Source organism: Gouania willdenowi, chromosome 13 (genome assembly GCF_900634775.1).
Source record: "Gouania willdenowi chromosome 13, fGouWil2.1, whole genome shotgun sequence".
NCBI classification, from domain to species: Eukaryota; Metazoa; Chordata; class Actinopteri; order Blenniiformes; family Gobiesocidae; genus Gouania; species Gouania willdenowi.
The window spans coordinates 8,601,234-8,619,242 of record NC_041056.1 but is presented as its reverse complement, the minus strand read 5'-3'; the positions used below and the strand labels follow the sequence as shown (position 1 = coordinate 8,619,242).

Below are 18,009 nucleotides of genomic sequence, written 5' to 3'. Positions count from 1 at the left end.
GTGTAATATTAACATTTCACAGTATGCCTGTCAAAAGAAAAGTTTCTTTCAAAATAAAAGACAAGTTCAACATGAGAGACATTAAGTATTTATTTATTTTTGACCAGCTGTCCATGACCCACTTTTGGGTCCCACCCCACCACTTGAGAATCGCTGATCTGGCTCATTTATCCTGATCCGGCTGGTACCATGAGCATTCACACTTTAATTTTTGTCTTGGCATTCAAAAAACTTTATGACAGTATTATTGTTTTAACATATTTAACTGAACATTTTAGGATTTCTTAAATTTTGAAGAATAGTTAAATTCTTTTACCTTTTGTTGTTAAATTTTCATTTATTTTTTTACCTATTTTTGATGATATGTTGTTGCAATGGGGAGGCCCTGAGATTCTTTCATTTTTCAAATAGTTGTGCAAAAAATGTGCTTTAAATGCTTGAATGAATTTTTTATCCCCCTTAATAAGAATACAGGAGATCCATAATTGTAGGGGCACTCCCATTTTTTCTGAAAATCATGATGACATGCTCAATCCTGATCCGATCGGGATGAAACTCGTTGGGTTAATCAAGGAACCAACCTAATATAACGACGTCAAATTTCATAAAGATCGATTTATTACAAACCAAGATATACATTTTTTAAAAGTTACCAACGATGAGAGGGATTTTTTTGGTTCTGAAACTGATCCAGAATCAGTATATTGATCTGAAAAATCGAAAATGTAATGGAATTTTCAAACACCTAAGAAATATCTTTGGTTAAATTAATCAATATTAGGTGCTTTATTTTTTGCCAATGAGGGCAACCAGCTTATTCTAGGAGCAAAACTTGGACTTAGTTGCCTTTGCTGTTGCTCTCTGCACCACTACTTTTTGCCTTTTCAGTGTATTTAATCTCATTTTTCAGGCTCGCCCAGAGGACTACTCCAAAGACTTCCTAGCTCACCAGGTTCCCATCTCGTTCCATAAACACTGGAACATCGACCCAGTTGCCGTTTTCAACAAATGGCTGAAGGAGGACTTCAGGTCAAACGCTTCAGATGGACTTAACAAACGCACCAAAACTGAATTATGAGTGATTTCAAGCTGTGTGAATATGTGTGTGTACGAGTGTGTGCTGTTATATGAGTCGTGTGTATTGCTATTGTGAAGGCCAGGTGAACACGTTACTGGTCCTTTTGTCTTTGTGTATATTTATACGATGTGTATATTATGAACCTTTAGAGATGTTTTCTCTGTTAGGTACTGTATCATTTAAAAACGATCATTGATGATGTACAATTTTCTCTATTTTGACATAAAAAAAATATTCATATCTTGAACCTTTTGTGGTTTATTGGAGGGTTAAGGCTGAATTTCTCTAATAACAGGTTAAAGATAGTACTGACTTATAAAAAGGTGTAAATCAGCTTTTTGGATTTCAATTTTTCTTTTAAATCTGACTAATTTGATCTTTTCGCCCTCATGTCTCACTTTAAACATTCAGTCATTCATATTCTATTACAGCAGTGGCTCTCAACCTTAATCGGGTCATGACCTCATTTTTAAATTGTACATTTCTGGCGACCGCAGAGACATTTTTTTCTTTTGTTTGTTATTTTTTGTTACAAATACAGAGTAGCCAGAGTTAGTGCTCAAAGTGACCCAAAAATCCCCAGCTCAGATGTTTTTATACTGCATTTTATTTTAACTAGATTTATATTTGAGAAAGTGAAAGTATAGAATACAGTTGTTTGTGATTGTGTGGTGTTTTAATTTGAAAAAATATATAATTTAAAGTTTTGAAATTATAAATATAATCAGTACATTTTGTAATCTATTACTAGACATTTGATTTTAAGGGACCCCATTTTAATTCCAGGAGACTCCAAATGGGGCCACGACCCCAAGGTTGAAAAAATGCAGTCTTGCAGCCTTTTCTTGTTAATGTCGACAAAGCCACTGAGTAGATGACTGATCAGCCTCTTAATTTGTCTGATTTAGTGTATTATTATTATTGTTCATAATTTGTTTCTGACTCCTGTTTCTTCTCACATTTTGATGTTCTACTCTTTTTTCACATTTAAAAGTTAATTTTGAAAGTATAAAAAGAAAATAAGGTACACAAAAGAAATATTATCTACAAAACCACTCCTTTGTCATTAAAAAAAATAATCATAAACCCTTGAATTATATAATTCTGGCAAGAAAGTATTCAGACAACTGTTCTTCAGGATATTTACTTTAGTTTCCTGTTTTGACTGACAGCTGCCATCAAAGCGATCTGCAGACGTCTCTGAAGAAGACTGGCAGTGTATTAATATACATGATACAAGTTTTTGTATCATGTATATTAATGTACGTCATATATTTGAACAAATAAGTTAATTCTTGAGTCAGTCGGCTGACATATTTACATACTAACAAAATCATATTCTTATAAAGTAAGTCAGATAGCAACTATACCATTGATGACACTTTTTCTATATTACTGTACCTCATGATAATAATATCCCTACTGAATGTGAATTGGTATACATTTGGAAACTCTTTTATTCAATATTTAAATCATTCCATAGTTTTAATCTCAATTAGAAATGCACAAACTCTTCCTTTCAGTCTTTTATGAATACATATTTTTTCATAAAATCATGAAAAATGTTTTTTTTTTTATTATTATTCTGTTACAGTTCTATTGTTGTGAGTTGACTTCCTGTATTTTCTTCCTGAGTGTGTTCGAATTTCCCCCAAACCAACTCTAATGTCCTCCCATTACAAAATTGATTATTATAATTAGGTTCATTAGTGTGCGCGTGTGTGTTTGTGACGATAATAATGTACTTACTGAAGGTGGATGATTGGAGGAATTCTCAAAACGAAAAGAACGTTCTGCTTTACAAAGGTCACCAAAGATCCAGAGGATAATGTTGTTAAAACGATGATGGTTTGTATACTCGACTAATTACAATTTACAACAAAAGAGGAAAAATGTCAATTATTCATTTAAAAATATATATATTTTCCACGCTAAGCATCCCATTAATAACCTATGTAGTGAATCTGTAGAAAACTAATCATTGTGTAACCCAAAGAAATATGTTAATACATTGCTAAAGTTCATATGTTAAAGTTTAAAAATAAATAAGTTAAATATATAAATATGGGTAAAAAAAATAAAAAATAGTGTTTCATTTGTTTTGAGAATAATTCATAACCCAAATATAAGTTAAAAACATGTAAAGTATAAGATGCCTTTGGTGTATTTTATTTTTGTTTTATTGAGAAGAGCTAGAAGGAAGTGCTGTGTATACAACCGCTGCCAGTCATTTGTTGTATAAGCTTTACGTGAGTGAAAACCGGAAATGATATGCACTAGCTTGACCGCGGGAAAAAAGTTGAGATGTGTGCCGCTGTTTGAAAGAATAAGTGATTTTCTTGACCGTTAACCCACTGTTCGGTGACGGACACTTGTTTAATGCTTCTTGGAGGATTACCTATGGACTTTGTCAGCCCGAGATTTGTCCTGCAGTACGGTATTTCTGAGACTTTGAAACGGGTTAGCCACAGACATTAGCATTCACTGGCTAGGTGGAACTGCGGTCAAGCCAGCCTCCACTCCGAAATCCTCGGTCATTCTCGCCGCTAGCCAATTTGTGGTGCCTGTTTATTGACAGTTTTACGGTAATGCAGTCAGAGGACGGACTTCAAAATAAAAGCAGAGACTTATGGAGGCAGTCTGCAATTTCACACGGATTCAATCAATCAGTCAGTCTGTTATTTGATTGATGAATTTATTAAATGATTAGTTAAGTAATTAATTGAGCATATAAGGAATTAATTTATTGATTATTTACAGAAATATTATTACCATTTTAATTCTGATCACATTGAAGCCTTAATGCTGCGTTTACACCAAACGCGGTTTCTGCGGCACAAGCGAACAGATTACATGCAAAGTCAATGGTTTAGACGCGCTGGGAGGCGAATTATTCGCCGGTAGGGCGGCGCGGACTGTTTCGCGCGTGGAAAGCGATGGCTGCTGCAAGCGCGCTCCCGATTTTTGTGATATTCGCCGTTCGCTGGAGTTGAAAATATTGAACTCCAGCGGCTGTTTCGCGTGACGCGCAGGCGCGAAAGCCAATCAGAGTCCTTGTTGGCAATGACGTCAGGCAGGCAACACGGAAACCAGTATTTTCACCCGTTCAACCATTGTGGAGAAGCTAATCATAGCGGTGTGTGACCACCGGGAGCTGTATGACACGGCCTGTTATTTTAACCAGGACCAGGAAGGATTTGGCGTGGAGGAGAATCATCGAGGAGGTGGAGCAGCAGGTAAATGTTCTCTCTGTAGTTTTCATCTTTGAAAGTCGGCAGTGAGCGAGGATAGCATTAGCCGCTAACACCAGCTTTTTTCACTTATGGTTTATGAGAGGGAAACAAAGTCAGGAGAACCGTAGTGGGTCAGCTGCCGGAACATCCAAACGGTGGAAATCCTTGTGGAAAAGTATTTCATCCACTACGGTCTCCCCGCGCGTATTCATTCGGATCAAGGTAGAGACTTTGAGCCCAGACTCATTAAAGAGCTTCTGAAAATACTGGGAATACGTAAGTCCCGTACAACCCCGTATCATCCCCCGGGTGACCCGCAACCCGAATGGTTCAACAGAACCCCACTGTCAGTTTTAGGCACCCAAAATCAAGAGATGAAACGCCAATAAAGCCAGCATGTTGTCCATCTCATACATGCTTACAACAGCACCAAATGCGACTCCACTGGTTACTCCCCTTATTTCCTTATGTTTGGGCGAGAAGCCAGGCTCCCTGTTGATCTGTGTTTTGGCATCTGTCCAGATGACAGAGGGGAAATACAGCACTCAGCTTATGTCACCAAGCTGAAGGAAGACTTACAAAAGGCGTACAAAATGGCTGCCGAAGTCTCCAACAAGTCTCACCTTCGCAACAAGAAAGCCTATGACAAAAGATTGGGATTCCTGAACCTTCAACCAGGGGACAGAGTCTTGGTGAAGAACCTTGGTCTAAAAGGAAAACCAAAACTTGGGAATCATTGTATTAATATCCCCTACATCATACTCAAGCAACTGCCAAACTTACCAGTGTTTAAGTTGAAACCCCATAATGGCAATGGAAAAATGAGAACCTTACACAGAGACAATCTCTTGCCGATTGGAGATCTCGTGAGAATCCCAAATTCAAGATGAGGTGGGAGAGACGCAAAGGAAGCCAACTACCCGGAGAAGTTTATGCAGTAAGGATACTCCTGTTGAACGTTCAGTGCAAATGGAGAGCGAACTGTCATCTGAGTCCTCTGATTTTGACTTTGCAAGACCCCAAAGATCTTACAGAACTTACCTCGAACAATTACTCAAAGAGAGAACCGAAGCCAGTCATGACATACCTGGACAGGGAGTATGGAATATGTCTATGAATAATGATGTCTGAGACCGTCTTCTTGAAGAGGACCATGGGGACGACTGTGCCTCTGAGTCAGACTTAGAGCCTGGACCTGCCTCAAGTGAAGACGATACACGACAATCAAGTCCACACAACGTAATACTGACACAAACACCTGCTAGACCCAGACGAACAGTTAAATCTGTCGTTAAACTGACTTGTGATCAAGCAGGCAGATCCAAAGATCAACACAGAGGTATTACCATACACATTGGTAAAACTCCGAAGCGTCACTCAGGCCTGCAACTTCTAGGTTTTAACCGCTAAATAAACCGGCTGGTGTGAGTGCGTGTGTGATTGGTGAGTGGGCCCCTCACATAAAACTTATTATAGTACATAATCTTACAGACAGAGGTGATCTTGCTGCTAAGATGTGTATATTGTTTTTTAACAAGTTTGTTTAGTAAAGTATACTTAATTTACAGGTGTGTTTGTGTGACTGTGATTTGAGTGTGGTAAAGGTGTAATGATAGTTAATATAGCACATACTGTATGTAGCACAGAGTACATAGGACTTAATTAATTAGAGTAGTTGACCTTTATTAGTCTTTAATGGTATAGAAAGAACTGAGGAGGCCCTTACCCAGTATAGTGGGTAAAGGTGGGCTACACTTGTTATAAAAACATGTCAGGAACAATAGCTGAGTATGTGCTAGAGGTGGAGGAAGTGTGGATTAATTTAGTTTTATTCTGCTCTGAGTCGCAGGAAGGATTTTTAAATTATGAAGTCGACCCCCCTTAGGGGAAAATCCAGCTGACATTTAAAACGCATGGTGAGGAGATGTTTTTTTCCCTAATTTATGTATTTTTTTTTTTTTTTCATATGATGAAATGTTTGCAGCAGCTTCTAGTGGAACTATAACTGCTGCTTTAGGGGTTTTTTCTCCCTCTCAAGATAAGCTCAAATGAAGGAAAGCCGATTCCTGTTCATGTGTAAGCTGAGAAATGTAAAATATATGCAGTAAAAAAAAAAAAAAAAAGATGTGACTCAAGCTCAACATTTGGCTGAAATTCAGCTAAGCGTCACTTAAAATGTCAGCCACGGAAAAATAAATGGTAGAGTGTGAATTTTGGATCAGCAGGAAGGAGATGACGTCCAATTGTAAAGCAGTTTCTGGTCCAGATGGTGTCATCATTGGCACTGAATGTCCACATGGCACATTTATTAGTGACTGATCTATATCATCCTGGCTTTGGTTATTATTAGAGAATAGGGGACAGTGAACACAGCGCCCCCTAATGTTAGTCATTATAATACAAATAACTGTATTAACGCTGACTCTGAGGGGTTATACTGATTCCAAGGTGTAATTCTGACTCTGAGGGGTTATACTGATTCCAAGGGGTAATTTCGACTAAAGGGGCCTATACTGACTCAAAGTGTTTATACTAACTGAGGGGTTATACTGTCCTATAATGTCCTACTCATTAGGTGAGTATTGCATAAACTTTTCAATTCTATAAATGTATCAAAAAAATACAAACCTATTAGTATGTGCTACAAAAGGGCAGGTTATGTTTCTATCTTGGAGCAAAAAAAAAAAAAAAAAAAAATCAAATGCTGATGTTTAAAACTTTAAAATGTGTGGATGTGCAGAGCAATTAAATTATCTGAATAATGTAAAATGTGTGTGCTTACAAGTAGGCATTAAACAATGAACAAAGTCCTTGTGGAATAAAGAATAAGTAACTTTATTTACACAAAGTAAAAATAGATTCACAAACCAACTCAATATATATGAACATTTACTGAAAAAGGATTCTGGGTTTTCTATTAGAAAGGGCCAAAGCCTGCCTCTATCTGCTCCAGAATCAACACCAGTCCAAACAGTGCTGTGGATTTCATCATGTCCTGGTCCATGAACCGTGTCTGACTGCTCAATAGAAGAACATCTGTGTTAACGTCTTCCTCTGTTTTATCTGCATAAAAGCATTACAAATATTTGAATTTATTTATTTCACAATAATAATAAAAAAATACAAAAACAAACACTCAATTGTGTAATCCTTCAGTCCAACGTGTGTAGGGTGAAGCAAAGCTTATACATACATACCCTATCACAGCAAAACTAAAGGTTCTCTACATAATATCACACACACAAATATTTAGCTTATGTTACTATTTTCACAATACATATTATACACAAGTTTTATCTATACAGTTTATACATTCACATCAAACATATACATACATACACATGAATGTATAGGATATGTACTTGATATTATACTCATATTCATATTTACGACACAAATTTCATCAATTAAAATTAGAGGGCTCATATATAAATGAATAAAAACATTTTTATTACATTTCAATAGAATGAATGAATCTAACTGGATTTGTTCTGAGATGAAGACGAGCTGAGCTACAGATGAACCTCCAAATCCAACACTGTAATATTATTACATGGCCATTGTGTAACAATAAGGGAAGTTCTGCTGCTGCTTTCAGGAATATTAAAGCATTGTTATGGTTTCCTAGCTAACGTAACGGTTCATAATGTTGATGAGGGAATATTGAATATTGGTAGTAGGTTAACAACAGGGTGAAATAAAACTTACAAGGGTTAGTAACAGTTCTACAGGACGAGTTCCTCCGTGGCTGTAGTTCTGCTCGGTTCGCGGGTTTCTGTCCACTTCCCATGAATCTCTTCAGACACCCACAGTACCAGGAAACAATGTTCTTCTCCTCTGACCACTGCTCTGTCTTCTTGGACTCACTTTTAAATGTGTTTTTTTTGTTGGATTTGCGCTAACGCCGCCTGCCGTCTTAAAAAAATGGCTGCTTTTTGTTTTTGGAGGACCGTCGATAACCCCGCTGAGCAGCCGCCCACTTCAGAGCTGAGCTGTAGCCCAGCAGCTATGTGGGGCCGGCGTAGCTGTGGTTTTTGGCTCCAAGAGCTGGAGCTATATTGGTGGAAACAGAATGGCTCGGAGCCAAAACGCGCACGAGCTCCAAGTTAGCTCCAGCTCCTGCCGGTGGAAAAGCGGTATCTGAGGGTTTATACTGACACTGAGGGTTTATACTGACTCTGAGGGATTATACTGACTCAGAGGGATTATACTGACTCTGAGGGTTTATACTGACACTGAGGGATTATACTGACACTGAGGGATTATACTGACACTGAGGGATTATACTGACACTGAGGGTTTATACTAACACTGAGGGATTATACTGACTCTGAAGAGGGTTTATACTGACTCTGAAGGATTATACTGACTCAGAGGGATTATACTGACTCTGAGGGTTTATACTGACACTGAGGGATTATACTGACACTGAGGGATTATACTGACTCTGAAGGATTATACTGACTCTGAGGGATTATACTGACTCTGAAGGATTATACTGACACTGAGGGATTATACTGACTCTGAGGGATTATACTGACGCTGAGAGATTATACTGACTCTGAGGGATTATACTGACTCTGAGGGATTATACTGACTCTGAAGGATTATACTGACTCTGAGGAATTATACTGACTCTGAGAGTAAATTTTTACTCCAAAAGGTTATACTGACTCTTGAGGGGTAATTTTGACTCTGAGGGATTATACTGACTCCGAGGGTTTATACTGACTCTGAGGGATTATACTGACTCCGAGGGTTTATACTGACTCTGAGGGTAAATTTTAACTCCAAAAGGTTATACTGAGTCCGAGGGTTTACACTGACTCTGAGGGATAATTTTAACTCCACGAGGTTATACTGACTCTGAGGGGAAATTTTGACTCTGACGGATTATACTGATTCCCAGAGTTTACACTGACTCTAATGGTTTATACTGACTCCGTACGTTCATTCTCACTTGCACTTTCTATGCTATGGTAAATGCAGTTTGTCTAGTTCGGATTATAATTGGGTGTGTTTATGTTGTGGATCCATAAAGAGGAACATGATGTTGTGGGTGAGAGACGATGCTACACTGACTCCATTCATCACAGCCTTAAATACAGTATAGTTCATATAAACACTCACTTTTTTGTACATGTTTCTAGTCAGTTTGACAAAAAATATTGTTTCCACAACAATTATGCGATGAGATACAAAGACATTTGAGTCATTGTCATTATCTGGCCTTTCATAATAAGTGTCATAATCATTTTCATACATTACAGACCAATGTGGGACTTCTTAAAAGTATATAAATGACACTGCTATAATAAAAGATTAGGTTCCTCCTTGTGTGAAAAAGTATTTTATGAATAATTAATATTTCTAGCCCTCCTAAATGATTCATTGCTGAAGGTCATTTCGTGAATAACATGAATGTAATCTACGACAAACTCGGTATTTCAGCGTTATCAGCCAGACAAAAGGTCAGGATGAGAGTGCAAACAGACTTATTATTAGTGTATTATAATTCTAATCTCATTTAGTTCAGACTACACATGCTTTCTGTCTGCGTTTCTGTGTCACATACACAAATTGAACTCAGAGTTTTCCCTGTAGGTCATAAAGTTTGACATTATAAACTCAGATGGGGAAGTCTTCTTTTTTTTTTTTAACTTTTACCTGCTTAGAAGAAAGAAAGTTGTGGGTTCAATACATTGCCTTTCACACTAAGTAGCGCCGCATGATCAGGATGAATAAATATAAATTATGGATGATTATAGACATCCAGAAGGTCATCCTCAGCGGGAAGCCAGTCCTCAGAGGCCTGTTAAAATGACAAACTCCCACTGATTATAAACACTCCCTGAAAGGCAAATTAATTCTCCTTTTTGTGCTCCAACGTGTGCATTTCATCTCTGCCCTCTATAGATAATGTGATCGTGCCGGTACAATTTAGATAATTACAGTGAAATTACTGCCATCTCACTGCACTACAGGGAGAGTCTCTTGTTAAAAATGAGCCAGCGATAACAGCCGTGTGTGAAACGTGTGCAGGTTGCAATGAAAGTCAAAAAGCTTTTGCACTTGTAATGTGAGGGTGATTTCACAGCTTGTCCAATAGTAAGATAAATATTGTGCTGTGACAGAATCTGAATACTAACTGTCTACCAGCTTCCTGCTCCTGGAGACAATTAGATTATAGCTAAAATATACATTTCATTGTGTTTGCAGGGAAATTTGTCTTCGACACGGACGTCACACACACCAGAAATAGTTTTTCCTGTTCGTTTCAACACTTTGCACGGTTGTTAATGTGAGTTTGATGAGTGTAAAGCAGCAAAGTGCTGGGGTTTCTGTTTTTCCATATAGGAGTGAAACATTTTTACCTCGGTCCCATAAATCAGCTCAATACAATGTTAAAAGTCTTGCCCCTCGTGTAGGCCTATTCTGTACAATTATTTTATACAATCCAAAACTGTAAAACTTATCAAACTTTTCTCTTCCCACAATTTTTGCTCAATTGACACCAAACTTGCTACATAGTCTATCTTTAGACTGTCCAACACAAACCATCCACGTAGATGTTTGATCTATCAAAAATGGAGACTCTAATATAATGCATGGAAACGTTTGACTGTAAACAGTATATATATATATATATATATATATATATATATATATATATATATATATATATATATATACACGAGTACTTGCAAATTCTTGCTCAATATTTCAATATTCATTATTCCTCCTATTAAATGGAGTCACTTTGACCACATTTAATGTTTATCTTGGGTGCAATTGATTACGCATAAAACTATCATGATATATATATATATATGTTATTTAAATATATACTGTATATAGAGGATTGTTTATGTGTTCAACAAATAAACAAAGTGCCTGACACAAAAACTTGGTAAACAATTTTCTGAAAATCATTTTCTGGAGGCAAATATCCCTGGGGTCAGATTGACCCCAGTTCGTAATATTTGAGAATAATAGAAGGGTTAAAAAAAGCACAGGATTTAGGAAAAAATAACCACATTTTATCTCAAAAACTTTTTACAGCATTTTGAACTGAGCGAACAAATGGAGTCCGTGCGAAATAAAATTTTTAAACATTTCCTAGAAATGTATAGACAAATACCAAATCACGTCACATCAACTGAATTTACCACAGGTGGATTTCAATGAAGCTGTAGAAACATGGACACATGATGCACCTGAGCTCAGTTTTAACCTAATGGCAAAGGCTGTGAATACTTAGGTAAATGTGATTTCTTAGGTTGTTCATTCATAACAAAACATAACAAAATGTGGAAAAAGTGAAGCATATTTTTGGATTTTTGTTTTAATAAATAATTTTTTTACAGCCATTTGAAATCTGCCTTTAAACGCTAACAGCTGCTCTCTTGTTTTGCCTAAAAATGCCTGACCCCGACTATTGCTGCACTGCAGTTACAATATAATCTTTTGTTTCATGAATGCCAACATGATTTCGTAATTTTTCTTGTGCCGGTTTGCACGGATTGCAAACTGATGCATTGGAAGTTATTTTATGCTCCCCAGACAAACTAATGTGACTCCAAATGGTGGAATATCTATGTTTGTTCACAGAGTCCCTCTGTTTTCACTAGAAATTGCTATATTTAAAGAAAGCTTGTGGCTTTGGCTTCATTTTGATAACATTTACAGCTTCAAATGTACAGTTTATTCATATAGTATTCATTCAGTTTATGTACAATCTGTAGCTTTGATGGAAAAAGGCCAAAGGCTTTATCTGAATCATTTACTGATTCATGGAAAAGCAGAAATTCACCAGTTATAATGGCTGAAAGCCAGGTGAGTAATGGCAGAGGAGCAGCAAAGCACACACACACACACACACACACACACGCACAAGTCAAATTTGCACTATTCTGGTTAACAATTTTCAGACAATGGTGTGACTGTGAATTCATGGAGAAACGGTTGCATTGGATGCAGAGGTTGGATGATGATGGGATGCTGGAATGCAGTTGTGCATGATGATGATTTGCAAACAGTTCACCAGTGAAGAAAGTATTCCCATCATAGCGGAATACGCACACAATACAAACACAACTCTGAGGAAAAGGAAACACAGGACAGCGGATACATTCCCTCTAGAAATAAAACCAAAGGCAGCGAAAAAGTTTGACTGGAACAGGAAGCTACTGAATATTTAGTAAAAGGTTCAAAGATGTGTGTTTCACTGCAACTTTAGTGAGTTGAGTTACTATTATATGACAAAATGTTACTACTACAACCAGTAGTCTTGTGGTTCGAACTCTAATTAGCAGGTAAACAGAGTTTAGAAGGGTGGGTAATTATTTGTTACGTTTTCGACTTGTTTTTAGGGCATTTTATAACATTTTTAAAACAGAAAACATCAGTGTGGCACAACCACGTCAACACATTTTTGTCCATCTGTATTTTTTGGCCTGCTACTTTATTATTGCAGCAACTTAATTGACATCTGGCTAAACTGTACTCGGTGGAGTCACATTGAACACCATTTTTATTTCACAATAAGAGCCCTGGCATCTGGAAATAAGCTACAGCCTGGAAATGAACAAAGAAAGTGTCTATTTGTGCGGTTGCCGTACGGACAACCCCTGGTGCTATTGGTACGGTTAACGAAGTACACGTACGTAGCGTCATAGGATTAGGGTTAGGTTAAAACCCAATATCGCAACAATTTTTAGATTTAGGGGAAGGGTTAAGGTTAGGTTTAGGGTAAGGTTTAGTCTTAGTCACGCAAACTCAATTGGCCAATGAGGGACACTGCGTATGGATAGAATGTCGGTATATTGATACGGCAATCGTACGGAAAGCCATTGCCATAAACAAATTACTCAAACTTATGCACAACTACTGTATAACATCACATTTCACTCTCAGCTTAAAATAGTCGACTCTTCCCCACCCCCTTCCATTGTACTACCCTAACTCCCTCTTCCCTGTTCCTTTCCCCCTCACTATGGTGTAAAACTGCCCTCTGTTTTTATATTCTCCCTTTAATAAAGTTTTTCTTACCCTTCCTGAGGGAGGGCTGGTGACGGCCACAAATATTCAATAAAATAATTGTATTTTTTTAATTGCAATCGCTGTTACGAAAAAATTGCACTACATGTTTGTTGATATTCGACAAAAAAACAACTTGAACTTAGCACATTGAATAAATATTATTATTATTATTATTTGTGTATCGAGCAAGAATATACACTAACTAAAATATGTAATGAATAACTAGCATTACCTATTTTTTATTGTGTATACTGTTGGTTTATATAGTATATTATGTTTTGCAGCAATTGGGTAATGTAGTTTTTCTTTTTAACATATATAATATTATTTTATGTGTTTTGAAAGATGATGTAATGCTGCCTTCTTATTGTTCTTGTTTTATATATTTTTAAACTTCCATCAATTTTGTTGTGATACTATGCCAAGATTCCGTATATATATAAATATATATATATATATATCTATATATATATATATATAAATCTTCCCACCCTTTCATTCCAGATGCTCACTTTGTAAAATACTCCATGACATGAAACTTTTGCTCCTTCCAGTCTTTTCTTTTTGTTTCACAAAGTTAGTTTTACACTTTGTTGACTAACCAATGAACACAGAGCTGAACACAAAGTGCTGCGTCTCGTCCTAAATCTTATACCTTATAAAACTTTAATGTAACCCATAACACAAGACACACATAAATTGGTGCTCGTCATCACCATGATGATCTAATAAATTGTGAAAATCTCCCCGTCATCTGCGTTATTGGGAGGGAAATACATAAATCAGAAAACAATTTCAAATCCCTTAATCTTGTAACGTATCGTCTCACACATAAATTGTGAAGCTTCGGTGACATGAATTTATATTTTATTCATGAGAAAAGTTCAAAACACAAACGTTTTAAAGCTGCTGAATGGCTGCTTATGAAGCCTGCATCCTCGGCCAGGTTTGTTGTCGCCACTTTGCTGATAGTTTATTGTCTTATTGTTTTTCTCAGTGTCCTTCAGGCTGACCTTTGGAAACACTTGGTAATGAGTGAACATACGATATGCATAAAGGTGAAGGTGGTGTACTTGTCATTGTGCAACAAATCAATTTAACAAAGTGGTCAACAGAGGTGTAAAGAGTACTAATATATCCTAGTTACTTCAAATAATATGTACTCAAGTCCAAGCAAGTCATACATAAAATACTCAAGTACACGTAAGAAGTAAATAGTGCTCAAATTAAAACTTACTAGTTACTGTCAATGTTTGGTCATTTCATTTTTTTTTGTTGGCAGTTTTACAATGTCCATTGATCATTTTAAAATAATAAAAAAAAATTACTCGGTAACGATTGGGTATGTAAATGTAAAAAGTTACTTTACACCTTTTAACATATTTAACCCTCAGGGCACCACTGTGGACCAAACCTGTACCTTCTGCTTATTACATTTTTAAAATACTCAATATCTCGTGCAGTTTAAAGACTAATTGTCTGAAACTCGGCCAGAAGTTTTCTTTTAATATCATGTTCATAATTCCATGATCACTTTTATTGCAAAGTGAATAGAACAGGCTACATATATGGATATGCATATTTTGGATATACTGTTATCCTGACAAATATAACAATGGTTTTCCCATAAATACATCATAAATCTAAGCTTCAACCTTCAAAATACAAATACACCTTATTTTTGGGGGACAAAAAGTTTATAATTTGTGTTTTTCTTATTGAAAAAATGTGTTTTTATGACAAAAAAAAGCAGAAAAATATACTGAAAAACTTCATATTTAAGGTTAGGTCTGAAGTTGCTGAAAAGATCTGATATGAAAAAAGTGGGAAAACATTTATGTATGAAATTTTGAAGACACATTTATGATGGGCACCGTTTTGGTACCTAAGCTGAAAGAGTGTAGGGTTGGTTTTTTGTTCAATAAATGCTCATAGCTCTAAAAATATTAATGCATCAAAATCAATGTTCTTATCCATTATTGTACTACTCACTTTCCACTTTGAGACCCACCGGCATTTTTGAAAACAAATTGTGTTTATATGACAGAGGGATCATTAAAACATTTTTAAAAATACAGAAATATAATGAAAACTTTATATCTATGGTTAGGTTGTTGAAAACATCTGATTTGAAAAAAACGGGGAATTATATACAACATTTTTACAACACTTTTATGAAGGGTTTTGGTACCTAAGCTCAAAGAGTGTCATTTTTATTTATTTATTTTTTATCAAAGGAGCCCTGAGCGTTAAGTACAAGTAAACCATTACTTTTACCTCTGGTGGCCAATTGAGGTTGGTGGGTTGACGAGACTCATTTTAACCAAGTTCACCACAACATTTATTCTCCAACATGTTTGTTTATTGAGGGAAGTTTATTTTTCCGGTAAAAGCATCATGGTCTGCTGTGTGTTCACATCCTGAACAACATATAATTTTAATGATTGTGTTAATAAGAAAAGACACACTGATAGAAACTTTGAAGTATAAACTCCATGGATTTAATATCATTGAATTAAGAGAGTTTGGCGTGTATTGAGTATGATGTGATGCACTTTGTCTGCATTAGTGCAGTTGTACACTAGAGTAGAGGAGAGTCGCTCACTATTGATTTAGTGTATTGTCTTGTCTCTGATGGTGAGGCTATGTCTAACCCCGTTAGAGAGACAAATAAGAGTAAAACACAAAAGGATGATACATATCCGTGCAGTTAATGGTTGTGCCGTGTCGTTCATCCTTCACTTCTCTGCGTACTGATCAAATTATGAAGCGAGCAGAGGACAAACCCCCGTAGGCACGCATTGGGCTTGCTGGCAGTCAGATAAGAGTCGTTGGCATTTTCTAGGCGGAAGATCAATGTCCTAACAACCAGGATTAGGTTTCACTGCGACATGAGATAGAAATGAAAGTCATGGTGAGACTGTCATTGGTGCTTTTCCAATATCAGACCTGTTGTTGTTGTTGTTATTAGAGGCCACAGACTAATCTGCTGTAAACCTGTTGTCATCCTGCGTGTTCGTCGTCTTCTGAAGAAGGTGAAATCCTATTTCCCGTGTGGGAACAATCACCACATTTTACACAAAGGTTTAGTCCCGTACCAGATTGCCTCAGCTGCAAAAACAGGTCATTAATCGTAAAAGTGGTGCCACAGCAAGCCCCGAAATTTGAACTGTTTGAAAATCTATAACAAATCAACCATATGTGCTAGTGCTACAGATTTGCAGCTTTCACCATGAAATGTAGCGCCAATACTGAATAAACTGTTGTACATTTAAATTTATTGAAAACTATGAAGTCCACCTCGAGCATATTAAATATACAGTATCTCCTCCCATAGTTTTTCATCAGTTGGCGCCAAACTTGCTACTACAGCTCATTTTCATATTGTCCTCGACAAATGAACCACACAGATTTTTGATTTATTTAAAAAAAAAAAAAAGGGCTTATAGAGAATCAACATGTTTGACAGTAGACAGTAATGTAAACATATTTGTTAATTCTGGTGAAATACATTTTAAATGTTAATTTAAAAACATGACAGAATTTTGGGGTCATAGATGCATTGATGATGTTTGGAAAATATGACAAAAAGTTTTTTATTTTTTTACAGCATTTTCATTTTTGCTTATGGAGCAAAAAAAAAAAAAAAAGTCATCTCCATGTTGTTTACATTTTTGTCTTCATAAGTGAATTTTTGACAGCTGTTTTAAGTCTGTCTTTAAACGCTAACAGCTGCTGTCTTATTATATGTCTTATTCCAATTGCCTGGCCCAGACCACTGCTGTGTAGCAGCTTTAATTATATATAGGCAGTGGCGAGCCATATCAATATAATACCAACATTCTATTTGTATGCAGCGCCCCTATTTGGCCAGTTTAGGTCACGTGATTGATCAGTCATTGGTCAGTTTAGGTCGCGCGACTAAGACCAAATTTAACCCTAACCCTAAAAATGGTTGCGATATAGGGTTATAACTAGGGATGTAACGATTCACTCAACTCCCGATACGAGTGCTCGGTTGGCATGCAAATACCTTGCAGTGAAGAAGAGATGCTATGCTAGCAGACAGAGCTAACAGAAAAACATTACTTTTACAGATATTCACGTAATATTACAGATATTTTTTAAGTGCTAAAGGGTTAAGGAATCATTTATGAACATGTTTAAAAGTAGAAGGCGGCCAGAAAGAAAGTATTAGCAGATTCCGCCTGCCGCCAACACTTCTGGATAGCGCCTTCTGCTGGTTAAAAAAAGTACTGCGATTCACTTTTCACAGTATCGATGTGAATTGTGATACTTATGAATCGATTTTTAACTGCCTTACGATTAATCGTTACATCCCTAGTTATAACCTAACCCTAGACGCTACGTACTTGTAATTTGGTAACCGTACCAATAGCACCGGGGGTTGTCTGTACAGCAACCCTACAAATAGACACTTTCTTCTACTGTATATATTTGATTCTCCTCTTCTCTTGAATGAATAAATTACACAATGCTACAAAAAATGTTCTCTAATTATTTTCTGATAACATCTTCTAATTTCAAGACTATTTCCTACAGTGCTCTCAGACTGTGATGCTGTATTTTCTCGGGGTGTATTGTATATTCCCTAAGGAGTGGATTTCTGATAAAAAAAAATCTTACATTTACAAG

At 36.5% G+C, this 18,009-nt stretch overlaps 1 protein-coding gene across 1 annotated transcript in view; it reads left to right on the top strand.

The window, feature by feature from the left end:
- Window positions 1-1,318, top strand: part of b3glcta (beta 3-glucosyltransferase a) — an 84,550-nt gene extending 83,232 nt beyond the window's left edge. The window contains exon 15 of the mRNA XM_028465674.1: window positions 911-1,318. Within this exon, the coding sequence (XP_028321475.1) occupies window positions 911-1,078 (168 nt within the window). The 3' untranslated portion in view covers window positions 1,079-1,318. The remainder of the gene's footprint in view (window positions 1-910) is intronic.
- Window positions 1,319-18,009: the final 16,691 nt, after the last annotated feature.